The 23,338-nt window shown below is 42.1% G+C and overlaps 1 protein-coding gene across 5 annotated transcripts in view; it reads left to right on the top strand.

Annotated features, from left to right (window-relative positions):
• Nucleotides 1-22,153, top strand: part of ZBTB44 (zinc finger and BTB domain containing 44) — a 64,586-nt gene extending 42,433 nt beyond the window's left edge. For 2 of the 5 annotated variants that reach the window (XM_039496384.1, XM_039496388.1), the window contains 3 exons: nucleotides 3,263-3,426; nucleotides 7,331-7,631; nucleotides 10,293-14,664. In XM_039496384.1, coding sequence (XP_039352318.1) covers nucleotides 3,263-3,426; nucleotides 7,331-7,631; nucleotides 10,293-10,575 — 748 coding nt within the window. In that variant the 3' untranslated portion in view covers nucleotides 10,576-14,664. Of the gene's footprint in view, nucleotides 1-3,262; nucleotides 3,427-7,330; nucleotides 7,632-8,597; nucleotides 8,813-10,292; nucleotides 14,665-22,127 lie in introns of those variants that run through there. The other 3 variants (XM_039496387.1, XM_039496386.1, XM_039496385.1) reach the window with 3 other exon arrangements.
• The last annotated feature ends 1,185 nt before the right edge of the window (nucleotides 22,154-23,338 follow it).

The raw sequence follows: 23,338 nt of genomic DNA on the forward strand, positions 1-23,338 counted from the left end.
ATCCTTAGTAAATTAACTAAAGATTTATTAATAAAAGAAGAGTTATTGGAATGGTTAAGGAATCATATACAGCAGGGGTGGGCAAACTTTTTGGCCCAAGGGCCACATCTGGGCGGTGAAATTGCATGCAGGGCCATGAATGTAGGGCTGCAGCAGGGGGTTGGGGTATGGGAGGGGGTGTGCTGTGCAGGAAGGGACTCAGGGCAGGGAGTTGGGGTGCAGGAGGGACTCAGGGCAGCGGGTTGGGGTGCAGGAGGGGCTCAGGGAAGGGGGTTCGGGGTGCAGGCTCCGGCCCAGCGCCGCTTCAGGGTGGCAGCGGCATGCAGTGGGGCTAAGACACTGCCCTCGCCTGCGGGTACCTGCCCTGCAGCTCCCATTGGCTGTGGTTCCCCATTGCTGACCAATGGGAGCTGCGGGGATGGTGCCTGCATGTGAGATCAGTGCACAAAGCCCTCTAACCCCCTCCCCCCTTCCCCGCCCCCGGGCTGCAGGGACGTGGTGTCGGTCGCTTTTGGGAGCAGCGCAGGGCCTGCAGTACCAAGGAGGTGGCAATCCCGCGGACCGTAGTTTGCCTTCCCCGATATACATACTAGTGATTTTCAGTGTTCATAGATCAGGATTGTAGCAGTGATGTTATATCTGCTGGCTTGCAAAAGTCTCTTTGGAATTATCCCAGTAGGTCAGAATCTAAAGGCAGCTTACCTGTAAAGTCTGTTAGATTTTTCCATGGATTTTCCAGGGTATTCCAAATAGCTGCTTGGAGGATATCAGTCCCACAGCTTAAACTTTCCCTGTTTAAAGTTTGGCAGACGAGAGATGCAGGATCAGGCCCGAGGTTTCACTTTTATAGCTCTCCAGCAGGCTGACAAGCCTCCTCAGAGCTTTTCTCCTAGGAAGAATAGGCAATGCAGCTCGTTTGTTAAACTTTGTTTTGAAGTTAATCTTCTGTTTCCTATGCATACACAGGTACACTAGTTACGCTCATTTACATAGTGCAATTAGCTGGTCCTCCATTATAACAGAGATAGATAAGCTGAAGACAATGTAGATAATATACATTTCCTGCAGTGTCTGACATCTTTAATTTTAAGGTTAACTGAACACAGTCACATATATAATGTAAGTTAATTAAGACATGAAAACGGACTTAGAATCTAAAAGCTAATTTGGTTACACTGATAAACTTCTAACAAGATATAGGTAAACACAGACAAATACCCTTGATGTCTGTTATGACAAATGAGTGGGTTAATGATTGCTGGTCTAGTACATCTCTTAGAAATTCACATACAAGTGAATTATCCTGATACAACTGTAATGCCTCCTGTTAAGTTGTTATGGGTCCTGCATAGGGTGGTTGGTCTGCCAGTGTCACAAGGGATAGGAGGGAAGGTCCTCTTTTCAATCAGTAACTGATTAGAAGGTAGGAAACACAGGGTGGGAATAAATGGTCAGTTTCACAGTGGAGATTGATAAATAGCTGGGTCCCTCAAGGAATTGTACAGGGACCTCTGATGTTCAACATGTTCATAAATGATCTGGAAAAAGGGGTAAACAGGGAGCTGGCAAAATTTGCAGATGTTACAAAATTACTGACGATAGTCCAAAGCTGGCTGCAAAGAGTTACAAAAGGATCTTACAAAACTGGGTGACTGGGCAACAACATGGCAAATGAAATTCAATGTTGATATGTGCAAAGTAATGCATATTAGGAAAACATAATCCCAACTATACATATAAAATGATGAGGTTTAAATTAGCTTTTACCATTCAAGAAAGCTCTTGGAGTCATTGTGACTAGTTCTCTGAAAACATCCACTCAGTGTGAAGCTGCAGTCAAAAAAGCTAAAAATGTTAGGAACCATTACGAAAGGGATGTATAATCAGACAGAAAATATTGTGATGCCACTATATAAATCCATGACATCCACACCTGGAATACTGTGTTCAGTTCTGGTTGTTCCATCTCAAAAAAGATATATTAGAATTGGAAAAGATACCGAAGAGGGCAACAGAAATGATTGGGGTTTGGCACAGCTTCTATGTGAGGAGTGATTAAAAAGACTTTGTTCAGCTTAGGAAAGGGGGGATATGATAGGGTCTATAAAATCATGAGCAGTGTGGAGAAAGTGACTAGGGAAGTGTTGTTTACCCCTTCATGTAACACAAGAACCAGGGATCACTCAAAGAAACTAATAGGCAACAGGTTTAAAACTAACATAAGGAAGTACTACTTCACACAACACAGTTAACCTGTAGTACTTGTTGCCAGAGGATGTTGTGAAGGCCAAATGTATAACTGGGTTCAAAAAAGAATTAGATAAGTTCATGGAGGATAGGTCCATCAATGGCTGTTGGCCAAGATGATCAGGGATACAGCCCATGCTGTGGGTGTCCCTAAACCTCTGACTGCTAGAAACTGGATGGGATGACAGGATAGATCATTCAGTAACTGCCGTGTTCTGTTCATTCCCTTGATGCTGTCTGGCACTGGCCACTGCCAGTATGGCCATTCTTACGTTTGTGTTTAAGTGACAGGCAGGGCTGTTTCTAGTTGACTAACATGTCCCGTCCACCGGGAAGAAAACACCACACCAGAGGACCAAATTACAATGCTGTATTCCCCCCAGTTAGTTTGCAGTTAGAGAATAGGTGAGGGTACTTAGATAATGTCAGGTAATTAATTTCTTCGAAAGTTAAAATATTTCCTTCATCTGCTACCTAGTGACCTTAAAATTATAACCAAGTTTAGCTAACTTTGAAACATACTGATGCATATCCTGTCATGCAACAGGCTGTATCAAACAAACATCCAGTATGAACTAATGCAGTTTACTTTCTTGCTGCCTGCTGGACAAGCTAATGACTTGAAATTGTAAATCATATTAGTGATTAATTATTGAAACTGACTTGAGCTGAAAATGAAAACTGTCCTGCCTCAGTTTCCTTTCAACGTCACGGGAACTGCAAAAATAAAAAAACGGATTTGCTTTCCCATCTTACTAAATTCTTTCTCTTGGTCCATTTGCCAGTTGCACATCGTTATGTACTTTTGGAAGAATGCACGTATTCAATATGTATACGTGTTCTCTGAAAAACAAAGTGCATTGTACAGCTAGTGTTCAGTGACTGTTTCCAAAGAAATTGAGGTCAGAGGCCAATGTCATTTCTTGCCTCAGGTCAGCTTTTCTTTGGACGAGCCACCTCCTTTTTTTTTTTTCCTAGCCTGCTTGTAAATTAGTGATTTTTTTTCTCCCTCCAGGTTGGAGAATGTTCAGTATCCCTACCAACTCTACATTGCCCCTTCTACCAGTAGCACAGAGAGACCCAGCCCAAATGGCCCGGATAGACCTTTTCAGTGTCCAACCTGTGGGGTCCGATTCACCCGCATTCAGAACTTAAAACAGCACATGCTCATCCACTCAGGTAAGAAACTTCACTGTTTCCATGAATAAGTAGGTCATGAACTCCAATCTACACCACTTGAGATTGGTATAATAAAAAAATCCTTTGCAAGTATTGTACTGCACTGGCTTCACAGGGCTTGTCGACACTAGAAACTTGCACGGGCGCAGCTGTACTGATGCAGCTGTGCTGCTGTTGCGCTTCTCGTGAAGACGCGAGATCCAGGATGCTTGCTGGTTTTACAGCATGCTTAGTACTGCAACTGTTTGTTTTTAAATGAACTGCTGTGTGCAAACTGACTTTTTTGCTTCAGTCTCTTTTTCAGAGGGGGGAGACTTTTTCTAAAAATTGGGATTAACCACTGTGTATGTACCTATTTTTCCCACATACAGTCTAGCAGTGTTGCAGAATAATTAAACTTTGTATGGATGAAAACATTTATTAAAGTTAGTGGAATAAAACATTCATACAATAATGGGACTCCTGCTTTTATGGAAAGGTTTGAGGCAAAATCAAGATGTTAAGCTATGTTGCTCAGGGGTGTGAATCATCCACACCCTGAGCGATGTAGTTATACCGCCCTAAGTGCTGGTGTAGACAGCACAATGTCAGCTAGAGAGCTTCTCCCGCCAACTCAGCTGCTGCCTCTTGCGGAGGTGGTATTATTAAGCCGAGGGGAGAGCTTTCTCCTATCCGCTTAGAGCGTCTTCACGAGAAGCGCAACAGCAGCACAGCTGCATCAGTACAGCTGCGCCCATGCAAGTTTCTAGTGTAGACAAGCCCTGTGAAGCCAGTGCAGTACAATACTTGCAAAGGATTTTTTTATTATACCAATCTCAAGTGGTGTAGATTGGAGTTCATCCTTGGATGTCAGAATTGTCTGCTGTGTTGCTTGAAGAGACTCATAAATCCTAAGAAAGCTGTGACCAAAACAATTTTATCCAAAGTAGGTAGCTGAGATTAGTAGTTATGTCCTCCTGTGTCTCAGAAACTTCTGCAGGGATGGGTGAAGGGGAGCAATCAAAATGACTAATAAATTAAGTAGTTGCAATCAATGTCATTTAGCAAGAGTTAAGTATCAGGCCTGCCTCTTTTGAATCAACCTTTCTCTCCAAACTTCTTTGCAGCCATTTTGTTTTCTTTCAAAAAAGTGACCAAAGGATTAGCTGTTAATGAGGTTGTTACTGTTGGCCACCCAGAGATTTAGCAGTTTAGGACGGGGCTGGGCAAACTTTTTGGGCCGAGGGCCACATCTGGGTGGGGAAATTGTATGCAGGACAGGGAGTTGGGGTGTGGTAGGGGGTACAGTGTGCAGGAAGGGGCCCAGAGCAGAGGATTGGGGCAGAGGAGGGGTGCGCAGTGTACGAGGGGGCTCAGGGTAGGGAGTGGGGGGGGGGCAGAAGGCCTTCGGGCTCCAGGGTGACAATGGCGCGCGCCCGTGCCAGGGCAGGTTCCCTGCACGCCTGCCCTGTTCCTGGCCCAGGGATGCTCCAGGAAGTGCTGCGTCCCTTGGGGGAGAGGGGATGGAGGGCTCTGCGTGCACTGCCCTTGCTGGACCTCCAGGTACCTCCGCCGAAGCTCCTCGGCCAATGGGAGCTGAGGTGGGCAGTGCCTGGAGGCAAGAGCAATGCAGGGAGCCCTGTGCCCCCCCCACCCGGGGGCCTCAGGGAAGTCGTGCTGGCCGCTTCTGGAGAGCAGCGCAGGGCCCACAGCACCATGGGGAGCAGTCCCGTGGGCCAGATCCAAAGGCCTGAGGGGCCGGATCCGGCCCGTGGGCGGTAGTTTGCCCACCCGTCGTGTAGGCTTTGCTAGATCATCATTAACTGTGTCTTTGATAGTCCAGTGAATGCAGAGATACTTTTAACAGTTACAATGCAGGCCTCGAAGATGCCCCTTATAGTTGAATACCACATGGAATTTGTGCCCATCAGTCAGAATGGTTGATCCTTGCTGATGGTTTTTAAGAAATCAGATTATTCGTAATAGTTTTGATATTTTAAACATGTTTATGGCTGAAATACACAATAAGTTATAGAAAGTGTATATAGTAAGCAACTGTTGGTGGAGTTAACCACTATTTACCTAATAAAACGTTTACATCTGTACAAGTCATTTTGATATAAGAGAAATTGGATCCTTGCAATTGAACAGTAACACGTTTACTCTTGGTTTATATTTGACATGTCATCTTGCACAAATGCCATAAAATTTATGTGGGCAGAAGAACGACGATTCTCAAGGCACAAGTTTTTACTAGCAACTGTTATTGAGCCCAATAATGATCCATTAATATCGTTTTTTGGCATTTGACATTTAACAAGACAACCTGCCTGTGAATATTTGGTTATTAAATTGTCCCAAGTAGGCTGCTAAAATTTTAAGATATCCACCAAGCATGCATGAAGTATTTCAGCCTGATCTGTCAGTAGGCAGTCGTCAGTAAGACTTGCACGGGAAGTTGGCAGATATTTTTTACTAGCTGTTTTTGAGTTACTCGTGTGCAGAAACCTCCAATCTGTAAATGCCAGAAGTATTTTCTCTTAACTCAAACGGCTGAAGAGATTTGCCTCAAACTTTTCAAGAAAATAAATGCCTTTGAGCAGAGACCAAGCATGGAAAGTTTCAGCCCCAAAGGACAATATTTTAGAATGTTAGCATGTGAAAGCAAGTTTATAAAGAGACTCGGTTTAACCTTAACTGTAGCTTTCACTATGTTGGAAGCCACAATTAAAGGAGCTCACTTAAACATGAGGAAAGCAGAGGAATTGACAAGTAAAGTTAACAGCTTGGACTGAAACAACATCCTTAATTTAGACCATTTAACATTTTTTTTCTTTTGAACTGTAGTGTGAATTGAGGTCGGAGTTCCAGATTCTTGGCCTGAATTCTGTCAGACCATTTAATAGGACTTTTTGTGGTTTAACCTTTTGTATAGTATTAGTGTTGGTAGTGATGTGATTGTTTAGGGAGAGCGTGTTTCTCTCAAGCATAGGAATTCCATTGCAAATTAACTGCTGCTGTACCATGTAATATTTGTATTCACTTTGAAATGAGCATGGTGAGTAAATGATGAGAGAGTTGGTAACAAGGCTTCTAAATTGGTTGTAGGACAAAACTAAGGGCCAGATCGTCAGATGTGTTAGTGCAGCTTTGTGCTCCTTTGACTGTGCAAAGCTGCATTAAGGCTTACTTACCTGCAGGGCCGGCTTTAGGACGTGCGGGGCCTGATTCGAAAGAGCTGCCGCCAAAATGCCGCTGAAGATTCACGGTAATCGGGGGAATCGGCCTAAAGCCGGCCCTGCTTACCTGACCCCCAGAGGATCACCCCTATGTGCAATCATCCTCAGGTGGCATGGAGCTACTGTGTAGGCTCCTACACCACAACTCTCTTGTTAGGCTCCTTGCATAAGCTAGGGTATCCCTATGCCCAGGCAGTCCCTTACTACCAGAACTGCTCTTTGGGGCTGTAGACAACTGATGAAACTTTCTACTAAAAGCAATCTAAAGGTTGCTGTGTTGCACTGATCAGCCCAGCTCAAATTGGTCCAAGATCAGGAGACAACAAAGGTGGTTTATAGGTTCTGCTGCACCAAACACTCTGGCTGTAGCTCAGTATCTTTGCCTTGGTTTCTAATCCACAGAAGCCTTACAGCAGGTTAAGTTATATAATGAAGAAGGATTATATAAGGATCCACCGTATCTCTCTGTATAAGGATCTGGTCATTATAAAACTTCCTTGTCATCTGATTGAGAGAAATATCAGGTTTATGCTAATCACTTCTGTCATTTTAAAGATAACCTGTTTGTCTCCTTATTAAATCAGTACTTTACTATGACTGGTCACAGCTACTGTCCTGTTGAACAGAAATGGCCAAATGTGACCTCCAGTTGCACAAAGTAAATATTTCCCCCTCTTTTCCCACAGGCATTAAACCATTTCAGTGTGACCGTTGTGGGAAAAAGTTCACCCGAGCTTACTCGCTAAAGATGCATCGCCTGAAGCACGAAGGTAAACGCTGTTTCCGGTGCCAGATATGTAGTGCCACTTTCACTTCCTTCGGGGAATATAAACACCACATGCGGGTTTCCCGGCATATTATCCGCAAGCCTCGGATTTACGAGTGCAAAACATGTGGCGCCATGTTCACCAACTCTGGAAATTTAATCGTTCACCTGAGGAGTCTGAACCATGAAGCATCAGAGCTAGCAAACTACTTCCAGAGCAGGTGAGGTGCACAACGAAAACCTAACAGGGAAACTTGCTTTTTCTAAATCATCTCTTCCTGCTTTCAGGGCAGCCTGCTGTTCCTCTCATCAGGTTGCCAGCTAATTGCAGTCACGTTCATTCTTGCACTACTATCTGTAATCTCTGATCTGCTTTTTAGTGTGTATAAACTGTATAAGGCATTGAAGAATTCAGTAGTATGGAAAGATTGCTTCTTAGTGACTAGGCTACTTCTCTTTTCAATAGTATCTAAAAGCACGTTAATAGTGCTAAAAATAACATTATATACCACAGTCTGAGTTTTTATAAATTATTTGATGGCTGTATCTGAAAGAGTTTGGATTGTCTGTTTAGATGGGGGGTGCACTTACGACCTGATTTTATTAAAGTACTTTTTATTGAGGGAAGGATTTTATTACGAGACTGCATGAATCCAGATGATCACATCTTGATTCTCATTTTTAGGTTTATTTTACTGCTAAATGATCAAATTTTTAAAATTTCCAATCTGTTAATCACACAGGCCTACTGCACATTTCTTGTTAATCAGATAGTAAAGAATTGGCTTAACGTACAAAAACATATCACTAAAAGCTCGTCAGAGGCCTGTAAATGAGTCTTGAGGAGTCAAAGTAGCACAGTAATATCACCCTGATATGGGATAAGTGTTTATAAACAAGAGATTTTTAAATAGAGGGATAAATAAATGAAAGTGAATGAGGGGGACTCTAGAGAGAGGGACTGTTAAATATTTAATCTCCTGAGAACAAGTCGCGTTTTAAAAAATAAAACAAAAGTTCCTTCATTCACGTAAATGCAGATGTGTACATGTAAGTAGGCTGTTTGTTTTAAAAAATATGAAGTAAGCCTGTTGTAAGTTTATTCTTTGCATCATAGCAACTAAAATTCCCCAGCGATAATCTATCAGGTGTTTTCTAGATGTCATCTTTTTTTTGTCTTATGAAAGGTTTCAGCATTTTGTTTGGTGGTTAGTTCTACACCACTTGTATAAAGAATTCCAAAAGAACATAAATCAGGAAATGTTTGCTTGTCAGCTGTCTTTCCCTGAAAATATAGTTTAAAAGTACAAAGTTCAGTACCTTCTGGTGTGTGCAGTTCATTGAGGGTACCACTTGTGCCAGAGGTAGCATGAATATACCACGAGATGATGCGGTTGCTGTGGTAAGCACTCTTTTTTTGTTGTTGAATACATTAAAACACACTCCTTTTAGTGATTTCCTGGGCCTTATTTGATTTTTGAAAATACAGATTAACATGTTAGCATACAGCATTTTCCCATTGTTCCCCGATTTGGATTTCCCCTAGATTTGGAAAAGTGCATCCTCTTCTGCAGAAAGAAAAGGGTCATTGAATCTCATATCATTGTTCTAGGAAACTGCTCCCTTTTGAATGGACTACATGGAAAAACCAAAGAGTGCATATACTGATTTTAGTCATGAATATGTCTGGTGCTGGATATTTGCAAAAAAAAAAATGTTGACTTTGTATCATGCTCGCATAGAGTAAATCAGGAAATATTGGTAGAGTGTGTGAGACCTTTCCTCTGAGCATTTTCAGCCCCCAGTTTCTGAGAATAAGCTATATAGCTATTGTGACAAAAGAGCCAAGACTGGGTGGCTTGGGAGGAAATGAAATTCAGTCCACTTCTTAGTACAGGGAAACCTGCCAAGAGTGACCACTGATGGGAGTTAGCAACAGTGGTCGCTTGTAAGAAGTGGTCTCTCTTTAAAGTTTGCACGCCAGATAGTGGTGGTGTTCCATGGCCTCTGCAAGTGAGTGTCTATTCATGACAGGCAGTCTCTCGTCAGAGGCAGTCTCTAAGGCAGGTTTTACTGTAATAGAATAGATGTCAGCATAACAAAAAACATCACAGTTGGCATCCTTATTGATAGTTTAGCAGAGAGGCCAAAGATGGAATGGGCTACTGAAATTGAACTACCCTCTGCCATCTCAAATAGTCCTGTGTCATTGTTGAGGCACGTTGACGGGGCAACTTGAGGCAAGGCTTTCATTGCTGCTGCCTGGAGCTCTCAGTCCAACTTCTTTACCGTGGCTTGTTGGAGCAGTGGGTGTCATCTGCAGGTCTGTGCGCTGAGTCCTACACTGGCACACTTTTGTTATATCTTTGTCAGCCCTGCCTCTTTTGTTTCCTTTATCCTTTTTAATTCCCTTTGACTTTGGACCCCTCTCCTTTGAGAGGAAGGTTGTGTATGATTCTCTGGTAGTCCCTGCCCCTCTACAGAGGTTGAATAGACCTGAATTGACCTGCACTAAATTCAGTTTGTTCTTAAAAAAACAAAACTCCAGCGCTCTCTTTTTTGGCATGGAGGCATTCCGCACCAAGTGGCGATACTAAAATCAGCTCCCATCCTCAGGGGGCTCAAACCTAGATAATGAAGCTACCCCTGAGGAAATATGGCTGCATAAACCATGAAAAATTGATATCCCAGGTCTAGCTTCTCCAGACATGTCAATAAAACCTGAGTTATAACACTTAGTGAAGCATATCATTGTGAAGATTTTAGCCCTATGCTGTGTTAATAGTTTCTTTATTCCCTGCGCAATGCAGTAGTTAGCAGAGCTGTATCTGATGTTTCTTTGAAAGGTTAACATTCTCTTCTGTCCTTTGCTCCTCTTCTAGTGATTTCCTAGTCCCGGACTACTTAAACCAGGAGCAGGAAGAGACCCTCGGGCAATATGAGCTAGGAGAGCATGGGTTTGAAAGCAACTCCTCTGTCCACATGCCTGTCATTTCGCAGGTCTCGTCGACTCAGAATTGCGAAAGCACTTTCCCCTTGGGGTCTTTGGGTGGGTTGGCAGAGAAAGAAGAAGACATGCCGGAGCAGCCAAAGACTAATGCCAGTGCCGAGGCAACCAGTGATGACCCTCCGAAATCAGAGCTGTCCTCTATTACTATTGAATAATTCATGGTTTGGTTTCTTTTTTGTTCTTTGGAAAGTGCCTGTGTTTGGTCCTGTACATTTTAATTTAATTTTTTTAAAACGAAAGGAGGGAGATTTCCCTTTTTACTTTGTAAGCTACACTTTAAACAGAAAACTGCAACAGATGTTACATTATTTTTCATGACTGAATGATCAGTTCTGTGAAAATGTTTGACTGAATGCACAGTAAGGTCCTGTCAGAGCATCATAGAAGCTGTGATGCACTTCTAAAGAAGAAGCAATCGACTGAAATCACTTCAACTTCCTTCTTCCACAATTAGAACAGCTCATTACATTTCTAATGCTTCTGTAGACCGTCTGGTAAAGGGAGAGAATCAGAAGACACTTTAAAAATGACCAGTACAAGCATGCATGCTCGCAAGTTAATTAATGAGCAGAGTTTTGACTAACTTTGAGTAGATGCGTTAATCCTCTGCTTAAAATATGGCATGTCCTATCTTTCTCCTTACTGTTTTTCAAACTGCTTACTATAACCCTTTTCTTGGAATTGTAAGCATTTCTGAAATTTAACAGTACTGCCCTTTTTAAAAATGTCTCTTTACCAAAAAATCTCTGAATCATTTCTGACAAACTGAGTGATGATGCCATGCCAGGTCCTCCCACTTCTGATATTCCACTCCTTTTAGAAACTGCTCGGTCAAATAACCAATCCTGATTTGCTTATATGGGGCGAGACATACAGTCAAGGAAAGTATAAATCCATGCAAGCCTGACAAATCTGTCATCACTGTATCTTTCTGTAAAGGAAACCACCTTTAAAAAAAGAAAACATGTCCCAGACTAAAATTCTTAAACCTTGGCCAGACTGCTTGCAGTCCTAGTCACTTTTCCCTATCACATATATCACTAATATCCAAAAGCTGGCTAGAGAGAGTTTACAGAGAAAAAAACAAGTTCTTTTGTGCATTATTACACACTTTTGTGCTTATACATATGCATGTATGCTTTCTGGGGTTTTTATTAGTCTGTTTTGGACAAAACCACCAATTTATTCTTTTTAGAGGCCAAGTTTCTAACCCAGCAGAGGGTTGTTTATAAAAACCCTATATAACAATGTTATGTTGTTCCTGTTCCAAAACATTTTAAACCTTTGCCAAGTTAGTTTATTAAAGGCTGTTACTCCAGCTCCGTACACAGCTCAAACAAGCAATAAAGTGAAAGATCTGCAATTTCATTTTTTCCAGATTTAGAAAAGGCTGTAAATTTTGGGTATGGGATTTTCAGAGCAGCGATTCTCATTTTGTTGCAGGCAGTTTGGGCTATAGTAAAGCTTAGAAACTTAAATTAGGGATTGTATAAATTCTTTGGCTGCTGATGAAATTAACTCTGTTTGATACACAAACAGCTGTGTTCCACAATCCACAGCATGCTGAGAGTTTAAGTATTACCTGACCTTAGTATTCTAAGGGCATGTATCAGACTCCCTTGGTTTTAGATCTGCTGGGGAAACTCATCTTCCTCTGTCACACACACATTGGATTGAAAGAGAAATATAGAGAAATGTTTTTTTAAAACGGAAGAAGAGGAGGTGCAGAGCTCAAATGGCAAGACTGATTAGCATGCAATGACTTCAGCAGTTCTAATGCATCTGTAGAACTAGGAAATATCTGCTGATAGCAAATCAGTGTAAAGCTTGTTGCACATTGGTAACATTTTAAAAGGCTTCAGTGGTAACATACTTACACATTTCTAGTGTTTCTTTCAACAAGTTTTCCCTACCCTGTGTTGATGTAAAAAAAAAAAAAAATTAATAAGATTCCCAGTTTTTTCCAAATTACTGAAGCTAAGTTTTTTTTGTTTTTTTTCCCCCCTGTCTGATCTGCAGAAAATGTCTCAGCTACAATTCATCTTATATGTCTATCTTGGCCTTTTGTAAAGGGCTTGGAGCAGAACAATTTTTCATTCGAAATACTGTACTATGAAATAGGCCAGTATCCACTGCAGGGACTGGATCAGATGACCAGTCCTCTTCCACTTCTGATTTCTATAATTGAGAATCCAATGAGACAGGACAGTGCCTGTTAAATATTTCTTCCCTCATCCCCCAGTAGTTCAGGATAAAAGAAGGATCTGGTACTAAACCCTAATTCATGGTCCTCTTTCTCTTTTACAGAAGCATAAGTCTTCCTTGTACATGACAATTTTTAGTCACTCATAAGTTAAAAAGCACTTAGGTAGACACACAAACTCAGACTTTAGAACTGGCCTACTGTGTATAATGCACAATGAATTAACACATCACACATGGATGGACTTATTCCTTCTGCCAAAAAAAAAGATGGTTTTCACGCAGGACAAGATCTGTTGTAACACATAAGTTACTGATCATGCGATGTGCAAGTGCAGAATACATACACCTAGAATAACTGGTTTTTAGATGACTTAAAATTTTGTCAGAAGGTTAACTGCTGTCTGAAATGCTGTGGAGAACACATTAAAACTTGGTAGCTACACGGACTGTATTGTAGCTCTAATCTGTTCTTTGGTTGGTATTTGTAATTGTTTCCTGTGAATATATGTATCCCTTCTCCATAGAGAGGAGTCCAAATGAAATGTAAATCTTGTTTCCTTTCTCTTTTCCCTGTCTTTCTGGAAGTGCTCAGTTCTTGGGAGTACTAATGTCCCTCACAGGAGAGATTTAACATGTTCTAACATTTTACATCAAGCTCTATTGCTGGATACCCAGGTTCTAAACTGAGATAAATGTCTAAGTAAACTGAAAGCAGCATGCCCTTAGACTACACTGGGGATTAAACCTGAAACATAGCTTCTTTAAAAGATGTTATCAGAGGAGTTTGATTCCTGGACTGCTTTTTCTAAAAATAGATACAAGGAATTAAGTTATATTTTGGTTAAAAAGTATTTTGTTTAGATTTTCTTTCAAATAGAGGAGATTCAGTTAACTGAGGCAGTAGTACCCCTTGCAGCAACTGTTGAATTGACAAGTATTCTCCAGATGTATTCACAAAGTGGTTTGAGTGCATTTTCCTTTGCATAACCTTCTGGTGTACAGAGGACGATCTGTACATTAAGTGGAAAATCCTTCCTTCCCCCACCCACTTATGCGAGAAGTGGGCCCTGACTACCACAGAACATGGATGGTTCTGTTTGGCAGGGAGCAGGATTCAGAGACATGGATCTGCATTCCCTACGTATTGTGTGGGACAGAGCCTCAAGGTGGAGGGGAGAGAGTCACCTCTGGCTCCCCCGGCCCCACAGAGAGGGGAAGGAGGAGAAGCAGTTGCTTCAGCTGTGTGCTGGTCAATTTGGTCAAATAATAGTTTCCTTTTGATGCATGTGCACACAGCTCCCATTAATGTCAGTGGTGGGGATACATTCACATTGAGGAGATTAACCTTTCCCCCAGTACTAATTGGAATGTCAGTTTTCTGCAACACAGTTTTATTCTCACAGGTTAAAATTTTTGTATCCCTGTTGGTTTGTCTTTCTCACTACAATTTGAGTTCAGTTGTCAGGCTAGTAAGTACTGTGGTCAAGTCTCTCATACTGAGAGTTTAGTTGACTAGATCTTTGAAAATGATTCTGGTTTTCACGAGGCTGAAAGGTGTGAACTTAAACTTTTAAAAAAAGTAATAGCTGCCAATGCAGTAAAATATATTTTATGAAACTATGGTCCCTAGGTCCCTTATGGGATAAAATGTTATTGTTTTTAAGATACGGCTTTAAGTTTTTATATGTGGGCTTCAGTCACTTCTTGGTTGCTGGTTTTCCCCTCCAGTCCAAAGATTTTAGGGCATGAGAATTTTGCCATCCTCTTTTCAGGGCATACCCTGTAGCATTTTATATGCAATTTGGAGGGGTAGAGGCTTTGTGCACGCTGCCTGGATTGGCTGGCATAGGTAATATGCAGATGTAGGGAGCACCTTCTGTTCCTAGTTCATTGTGGGCAGAAAAAAGTACTGGTCTCACCGTCAAATATGGGGTCGGACTATGCCTCAACCACATCAGAGGTCACCAGCAGAACATAGTTAATGCAAAATATTCAGAGGGAATAAACCATAAAACGTGAACTTTAAAAAAAAAAAACAATTATTAAAGCTCTGGGTTTTTGTTAACTCAGTGTGTGCTACAACAGTAATTCAGTATCCTACAGGGCTCGCCTACAGATCTGGTTGCACTAAAAAAATAAAAATTAAAAAAAATCAGTTTCTGGGGCTGCCCTCCTGTGTGGAAACCACAGTCTTCCTGAGGGTTGATAAAGTCCCCAGAGGAGATTTCGACTTACCATTTTGTTTAGCTGATGCATGCTTTTGATATTCTGACTATAGCCCTGCCTACAAGAAAGTCCTCAATGGCTTCCTTGCCCTGCTGTTTCAGTGCCTTGACTGTCTGGGCACTGGCCTTGGATGGAACCCTTGAAGGGGAGGGGGGTGGTAGAGCAGGAGGAAAAATGTGAATTAAATTATCATTGGGCTTCTTTGTGTGTTTTAGTAACAGTGCAACCCTTTTAACTGTGCCAGTCTCCAGTCACCAGCCGTATATCCAGTCGTCATCTCATACACAGTACAGCTTCTCTTGTTGACGCTGGTCACAGCTAGATTACTTGGCATGTTTATTGACTTAACAGAAATGTTTTTTGGTTTTGTTTTTAATGTATACGATGTTTAAATACACTTCACATTTTATATAATACTATCTGGCTATTAGTATTTTTCAGGAACCATAGTTCTTGGTGGCTATATATATTTTTGTGACTTTTTTGTAAACTAAGTGCCGTTTCAACGTTACAATCATTTTTAGAGTTCTTGTAATCAATGTGAATATCATGTTTTTTCAAATCTGTTCTGAGCCTGTAGTGTATGCTTTGTGATCATATGTGTAATGTATATATTCTGTATAGTTACATTGTACTGAAATACTAGCTTGTTTGATATAAGAAAAGTATGTATTGGGTACTTTTTTGCTAGCCTGATTGTTTAATCTTTAAAAAAAAAATGTTTTAAAATACAAAAAAAATAAAAATCTCCAAACTGGTCCCCTTATAGGTCAAAATTAAGGGGCGGGGAGGAGGAAAACCTAGTTTTGAGTGTCTTTGGATAGAAACATGAAGCTAAGATTTTTCATTAAAATATTAATGTTTTATGGAGTATATACTTGCTTTGTGTCGTTACTTTATGTACGCCTAAGAGTACGGACAATAGACTCAATTCAGCTCGGCTATAAGCAGATGCAACTGTCAGTGGGATTTCAGCCTTTTATATTAGGGCTGACTTTGGTCTGAAGTAGTTAATTAGGGTGCTAAACGACTGTTTTCAGCATCCTGTTCAGAAGGAAGGTAGCTTTAAACGAAGTGAGTGACCTCGGAGACTGCCTGAGTAAGGAGTATTATAAAAAGGTACCTGACATCATTTGACTTTCATCTATGTGTGTACGATCCTTGCTATTCTTTTGCCATTTGTTCTGCGGGGAAGGCTTCCTTCTGAATGTGGTTTTCCTGGTGGAACATCACTGGAAACAGGCCTGTTCTCAATAGAACAACGTTTAAAATGTCAGTTGATGGAGTCTTTGCAATTGCAGCTATGAGCTTTAGTTTGACCAGGGGACAAGCCCAGAGGAAGGGGGCTTAAGCTATACCATCTCTGTCACTCCTTACAGTTAAACTAGGCCTGCTCTGACAAGCCCACCTGTCCCTGGCTGTGCTTGAACACTTGCCTCTCCACATGGCTAGGGAACTGGTGTTAAGGCACATGACTTCTGGAATAGCTTGATTGAAATGTTTAAAACTCTACCCAGCCACCTGCATATTTGCCATTCCTGCCATGGTCTGATGTGACTGCCAAATATGAGCATGCTTGCAGTCCAGTCCTTGCTGTATTCAGCATCTGAAATTGGGATTAGAAAACTAAATGGAAAAGCCAAAGGTAAGCATCCATGATGAGCTTTGGAGGGGTAAGTTAGAACAGCTTGGGTTTTTACGTATTTCGTGCTCTTACTTTCCCTTTTGAAAACTTTGCCTCGGACTGGTGTATGGTGTGGGAATCATAATGCATTTTGTTTGGGGAATAGCGGGGTTCTGGTAAAAGTGTTTTGGACAGATTTATAATTTGAGCTGGAGGCCTTGACACTCTTCTGGTCATACTGCCCTGAAAATAGGAACCTTAGAAAGTCCCTGTGAAGACATTCGCACTCAAATTGGAAAGGAGCAGTGATTCTGAATGAACTTGCACAAATCGAAAGCCAGCATTCCAATATATGAGCCTCAGTGTGAACATCTGCTGAGATGAGAAAAGACCAACCTAGTGTGGTCCTTTGATAGATCTCAGAGTCCAAAGAAGTCACTTGAGTGTGCATGCAAGGGGACTTTTGCAATACAAAATCCAAATATGCTAAACATGCATTTAAATTTGATGTGAAACTTTTTCTGTATTGAAGACCTTGACTCGGCAGTTGTACTCTCTCTGTCTTAGGGCACATCTACATTACAATGTGAGCCCAGGGTTAGTAGAACTCGAGTTAGCAGACCCTGAGTTTGCTAACCTAGGGCTTAAGCATCTACACTTATTTGTCACCTCAGGATAGAAATTGCTCCTCTCTCTGCAGGAAAGCAGGTACTTAGGAACTTCTCTTATTTGACCTTTCTTCATCCAGGCTCTGCCACATACTCCAGCAAAATTGCTCAGGAAATCCAACCTGTGACCGCAGAGCCCATTGTGGATAACTAGTCAGTGCAGAATCAGTGGGGGCAGCACTGGCTCGTCCCAAGGTTGGCTATGATCCTCAATATTTGTTGGGTTTTAATAACTTCAGTGCATTCCAGCCTTGAAGATATTGTGCCCTGTCCTAGGAGATATGATTAGGACTATGTCCAAGGGCTGATGGCTGTGGGTCTGCTGCCAAGGTGACAAAGAATGTGATGGAAGGTTTGGTGGATGTTATTCCTCAGGGAAAAGAAACTCCCAGCTGAGAACAAATGTCATCTGAAATAGAGCATGGAGGATAGAGGAGATGGGTCTTGCTCTCATGGTCAAATCACTGCTAGTTTCCTGAAAAATTCTGATGAAAATGAAATTTTGACAAAAAATAAAAACACCTTTTTCCCCCCTGAAAATGATCACATTTTCCGCCTCTAACTTCAGTGCTTTTCCTATGACAGCATAAAATGACCCCCTTTTGAAAGCTTGATCCTGCACGTTGCAGGCAATGGGTAACACTGACACTGGCATCAAAGGACCAGGAGCAGCCCCTGCAGCCCCAATTCATCAAAGCATTTAACCACGTGCTTCAAACCATCCTTATTCAGCAATGCACTGTTATCTTGTGTTTGCGTGCTTTGCTGAATTGGGGCCTTAATGCTAGCGGCTTCTCTAACTTGCTTTTGTCTTGAGTGATCTTCTCGAACTTCAGTTTTTAAAGGCGTCCGTGGGAATTACATTAGATATTGGACTGGAAACCCCAGAAGAAGAGGCAATAAGGTGGACCAAGATAACATGGAAATGCACAATAGAAGCAGAATAGAAAGCTATCAAAATTACATGGGAAGAAGCTAAGACTGCAGCAGGAGCCCAGCAAAGATGGAAGGCAGTGATGAAGGCCCTATGCTCTGCGTTGAATAGAGAGGCATGAGAGAGAGATGGAAACTATATTGTTGTTAGTGTGTTATTTGTAGGAAAACAGACCCATGAACTGTGTAGAATAAAATCCCACAGAAAGAAGAGTCTGAAGCACTGCATAATAGACAACAGAACTTTAAAAAAGCAAAAAAAAAGGCGGGGGGGGGAAATCCCCTCCAAGTTCAGACTTCGTCTTTCCCACAGTTTAACAAAAAAATGCCTTTATGTAACATCGGAGCTATAGCGATCGGTTTCAGGGGTTGACGTGACAATAATTATAAACAACGGTTATGTAACCTCTTAGTTGATTGAGCTGAAATTAATACATTTAAAGGAAAAGACAGACAAAAAGAGAAGCCCTTTAGGGAGCTTATGTTTTAAATAAATAAAAATCTTTCAGGTTGACCTTCTTTGCAAAATTAATGCAAGCCCTGGATGAAAAAGCTGCTTGAGGAATAGTTGGACAAAAGGAGCTGCTCTTTAAAAACACTATTTATGTTAAAGGGAGAACCTTGTTTTAAGAGCTACGACACATTTGAGTCTGAAACGGGGCCGTGGTGTTCAATAGTTTAATTTTATGTCAGTTTTGTTTGCTTTGTTTAAAACACTTTTTAAAATTCTTTTAACATGGGAGCTAGGTGTAAATCAGCCAGGTCCATTGCCTACAATGGAGATAAACCTACTGAGGATATGGCCTATATATATAAAATTCCCCCTTTGTTTGCCTTTTGCCATCTGGCAAACATTCCCAGGCTTTTGAGAGGAGCTCAAGTCGACATGGCTGGCCTGTGCCAACTGTCTCAGGCTCGCAGGGCTTGGGCTACGGGGGTGTTTAACTGCAGTGTAAATGTTCAAACCCAGGCTCTGGGACTTGGGGAGTGTAGACGTACCATAGGAAGCCAAGACTGAATTTAGCTTATGCTTTTCTATCTCCAGAGGTGCTTCATTAGCTCAGTTACCAGTGACATGTTTCTACTGTGTGCTGCTTCCTGAATCAACTCAAGCAATCCAAATCCCTCTCCCAACAGACCCCGATTAACCTCATTCTTCCCCCATTACTTTAGCCCTTTATGCCCTGTGACGTGTGCACAGCCACACCTTTCGAGAGGGAGCAGGGTAAACTAACTGAGTGAATTTAGTGTATCTGTGCAACGTAGATGTTCTTATTTGATTTTAATCTGTTCAGTTATGTTTGATTTGATGCTGTTTATTGTTTAAATGACAAGACCCGACTTTGTAATAGTTCCCAGAGGTGGAGTTCTATGGCATTTAAATTTGGACTCTGCCATCAATTTGCAGTGTGACTTGAGTAAGTCACTTCATCAGTCCTTGCGTGTTTCCCTATCTGTAAAATGAGGATAATGAGATCTTGCCTATATTTGCAAAATTCTTTGAAATCTTTGGATGAAAGGTGTTGTGTAAATGTGAAGGCCACACTAAAGGGTGCTGTTATGAATGTGTTTGCTAAGCGTAAAATTCACCCCTCTATGTTTTTTTAATCCCACTTAAGCCCTGTTTTAAGGATGTAAGTGGTGCATGGGGGCATTATGCTGGCCCTGTGCTCAGCGGTGAATTTCACCCTAGATACATTCATGTTCTGGCTGCAATATGTCACTAGTGCTGTTTAGTCACTTGGACACTGCAGTGATTGGCGTGGCATTAAACTTAAATGAATGGATTGATTACAGCAGTATGCTGATTGTCCCTACAAGTCTGATCTTAACAGGAGATGCCTCCTGCCACCTCCAGCAGGTCAAGTCCCTGACTTAAGCAAATAGTTTTAAAGTATCCCCGTGTAATTTCTTGCAGTTTTACTTAACCTTTAAACTCTCTCTTCTACTGAAATTCAGCATGGTCCGGCAGTTAGGTGAATTGGAATTCATGGGACCATCTGCCACTGTATGAATTAGGTAAGTCACACCACCTGTCTGCCTCAGTTTCCCCACCCATCTTCATGTTGTCTTCTCTAGTACCTGCTCTGAAGAGCTTGCAGTCTGTCTCTTATTAGGTGTATGTACAGCACCATGCACGACTGGCCACAATCTTAGCTGGACAATCTAGGTGCTACTGTCATGCTAATAATAATATTGATTTGGCTTATAATTTTTAGCTGCTCCTTTGATTGTTTATTTGAGTGAGAGCTCACCAGGGGTCAGGAGTTACTCTCCAGTTTTCTTACAGCAGGAATTTTTTTTAAAGCCCTTCATAAGCGGTGTCTTCCAACCGTGGTTATAATAAGCAAGCCATAAAAATGTGTGATGTTGCCGGGCTGGTGGAAATGTGTAATTAAAGACATGGCCAATTGTGATGTATGACCAGAAAGGGTAAGCATCCTTCAGGATAAATTACTCAACTTCAACCCTTGAAGACATGTGGAGAGAGAATGTTTGTGATTTTGTTTATTTACATATATATTGGTAGTGGTCAACAGTGTAATCAAACAGTCCCTGTCTATGCTGTATTCTGTTAATTCAGAGATCAAAATGACATCTTGACATTTAAATGAACTGTAAACGTAGGATATGCTGTATTCATCTCCCTTTGAAATGTATAGGAAATCATCTGTGAATGGTGGAAAAAGACAATTGCCTTATGTTAATCTATGTGGATAACTACCTGTGATGCTTAGGAAATGGGTCCACTTCAAAGTTCCCATGAGTGCCTGTTGTTCGCCGAAGGACTCCAAGCTGTCACAAGAGGGCCTGAAATTGTATAAACAATGGCTTGGGTCCTGATCCTGTGATCTCAGATCTGCTTGAGGCTTCATGCAGGGGAAGTCTAAGCCACAAGGACTGAGATCCTGGACTGGACTGCCCTGAATATAAACACTGGACTATAACCTATGAACTATTTTGGAAAGAACTCTTTGCATCTACAAAGCTCTCCATCTCTGCTATGAATCTGAATCTCAAGGTTGTGCTCAAGTCTGTATGTATACTGATCTTTTAACCAATACACTCTCTCTTTTCTTTTTTTAATAAATTTTAGTTTAGTTAATAAGAATCGGCTATAAGTGTATATTTGGGCAAGATCTGGAATATTCATTAACCTGGGAGGTGATGTGTCCAATCCTTTGGGATTGGTAGAACTTTTTTATATGATGAACAAGATTTTCAGTAATCCTCATCATATTTGACTTGGGTGTCTGGGTGGAGGCCTGAGGCTGGGTTACTTTAAGGGAACTGTGTTGATGGCTTCTGGGTAACCAGCAAGGTATTATAGAAGCTGTTTTGTGCTGGTTTGGTAAATCTAAGTATTGGAATATCCACCAGCTTTGGGGATTTGGAAATCTAAGTATTGGAATATCCACCAGCCCTGTTCTTTGCAGTTCACCCTAATGGAATGACCTCAGTTGGCTCCCCTGGGACTCCGGTCACACCAATATAGATTATAAAAATAATATACGTCCTATGAATTTAGTGCTGCTGAAAGATTGACACAGCCCTGGGGACTGATTTTCCAGGTTACAGCCGAGACGTCTGTAGTGCAAGTTTCTCCACACTGCCTCATCGCTGTGCCTCAACCCTGACCTGAAATGACCTAGAGTGAACAGATCACCCTGGCCATTCTGAGTGCCAGTGGGATGGCGTCACTAGTGCCAGTTGCCAGGGTCCTTTTTCTTGGTGATGTAGGCACCTGTCCACTGAGATTCACCGAACTAAGTAACACATAGTGTTCTCAGAGCAGTACGAGACAGACAAGGAAGCATAGTTTGTGCCCTCGGGATCTCACGGGCTACATACAGAGACATTCTGGGTTTTGCATGGCTGTGCTCCCAGCAATCAAATTCCATGTTTTAAGAGCTACGCTGATTTCAAATTAGTTGCCAAAAATGGCATTTTAAAAACAAAGTGGGTTTTATTTATTCCTATGAAGTCAAATTCCCTGGCAGATTACTCTGATGTGTTTTCTAAAAACTTGGCATGTGGATTGATATTGTAGATGCCAAGTGACTGCCCAGGGCGAATTGGTCTGACACGTGTATCGCCTGGAAAAACAGAAGCATAGAATGGGAAAGCTGGCAGACTCCTAATAGCATCGCAGGGCTGATGAGCCTGACGAGAACAACTGTCCTCCAGACACCTAGGGCCTCTTGTGGTTGGCTCGAGCAGGTAACAGCCACACAACCTGAGCGGTAAGTGTGTATGTGCAGCACGTTGACTGATAAAGTGGAATGGGTGGTAACATGGGATGGGGGCAGGCTCCATATAGAGACAACCAGTCTGCTCAGGTCAGATTTTCAGTATTTCATTGTATGTTTTTCCCCCATGTCCCTTTTGGAGCCCTGAAAATCCTTTCTGATGTTCCTGCTTTTAATGCCCTTTTCTTCCCAAAATAAACCAGATAGACCATGATCCACCCAGCACCGGCCTAAGAGACCCATGGGAGCCCATCCATGCTTCCCCAGCAGGGCTGTCTCCAGGCACCAGCGCAGGAAGCAGGTGCTTGGGGCGGCCAATGGAAAGAGGCAGCACGTCTGGGTCTTTCGGCGGCAATTCGGCAGCTGGTTCCTCAGTCCCTCTCGGAGGGAAGGACCGGCCACTGAATTGCAGCTGAAGAATGAAGTGGGACGGGAGAGCAGTTGCCAATCACGGCTTTATCTTTTTTTTTTTTTTCTTAGCCACTTGGGGTGGCAAAAAAGCTGGAGCCGGCCTTGTTCCCCAGTTGTTCCATAATGTGAGGCGCCCTCTCCTTCCAATGCCTGATTGTGTTGCCTCCTCAGTGTGCTCAGACCCTGCCTGTCCAGGACCCCAGGCTCTCCGGTTTGGCAATGCAAAGCCATTAGCGGCTAACTGAGCCCACTGGATTTTTCCACTCCAAATCTAGTGATTGGGTTTACAGAGATATGGACCCAACCCCACACCCTGGATTCAAGCTCCACCAGACTTCATGGGGGTGGCTTATCCAAATCCATGAACAAGGTCAGAAGTTTGCAGGTGCCACCTGACTTCATAACAGAGTGAACTGTGCCCCTGTTTACTTTGGACTGTTTGGAAACGGACACAATTTAGTGGCGTGAGCCCATCTCTTGATTTAATATTCCCTGGTAGCGGGGGTGGTTTTGGTTTAGTTTTTCTTTTTTGTGTTGCGGGGGGCAGGTTGTTCTTGCTTTGTTTCACTTTGCATCTGTAACACATCGAGTGCTTCCGCAC

This window comes from Mauremys reevesii, linkage group 12, assembly GCF_016161935.1.
Source record: "Mauremys reevesii isolate NIE-2019 linkage group 12, ASM1616193v1, whole genome shotgun sequence".
NCBI lineage: Eukaryota > Metazoa > Chordata > Testudines > Geoemydidae > Mauremys > Mauremys reevesii.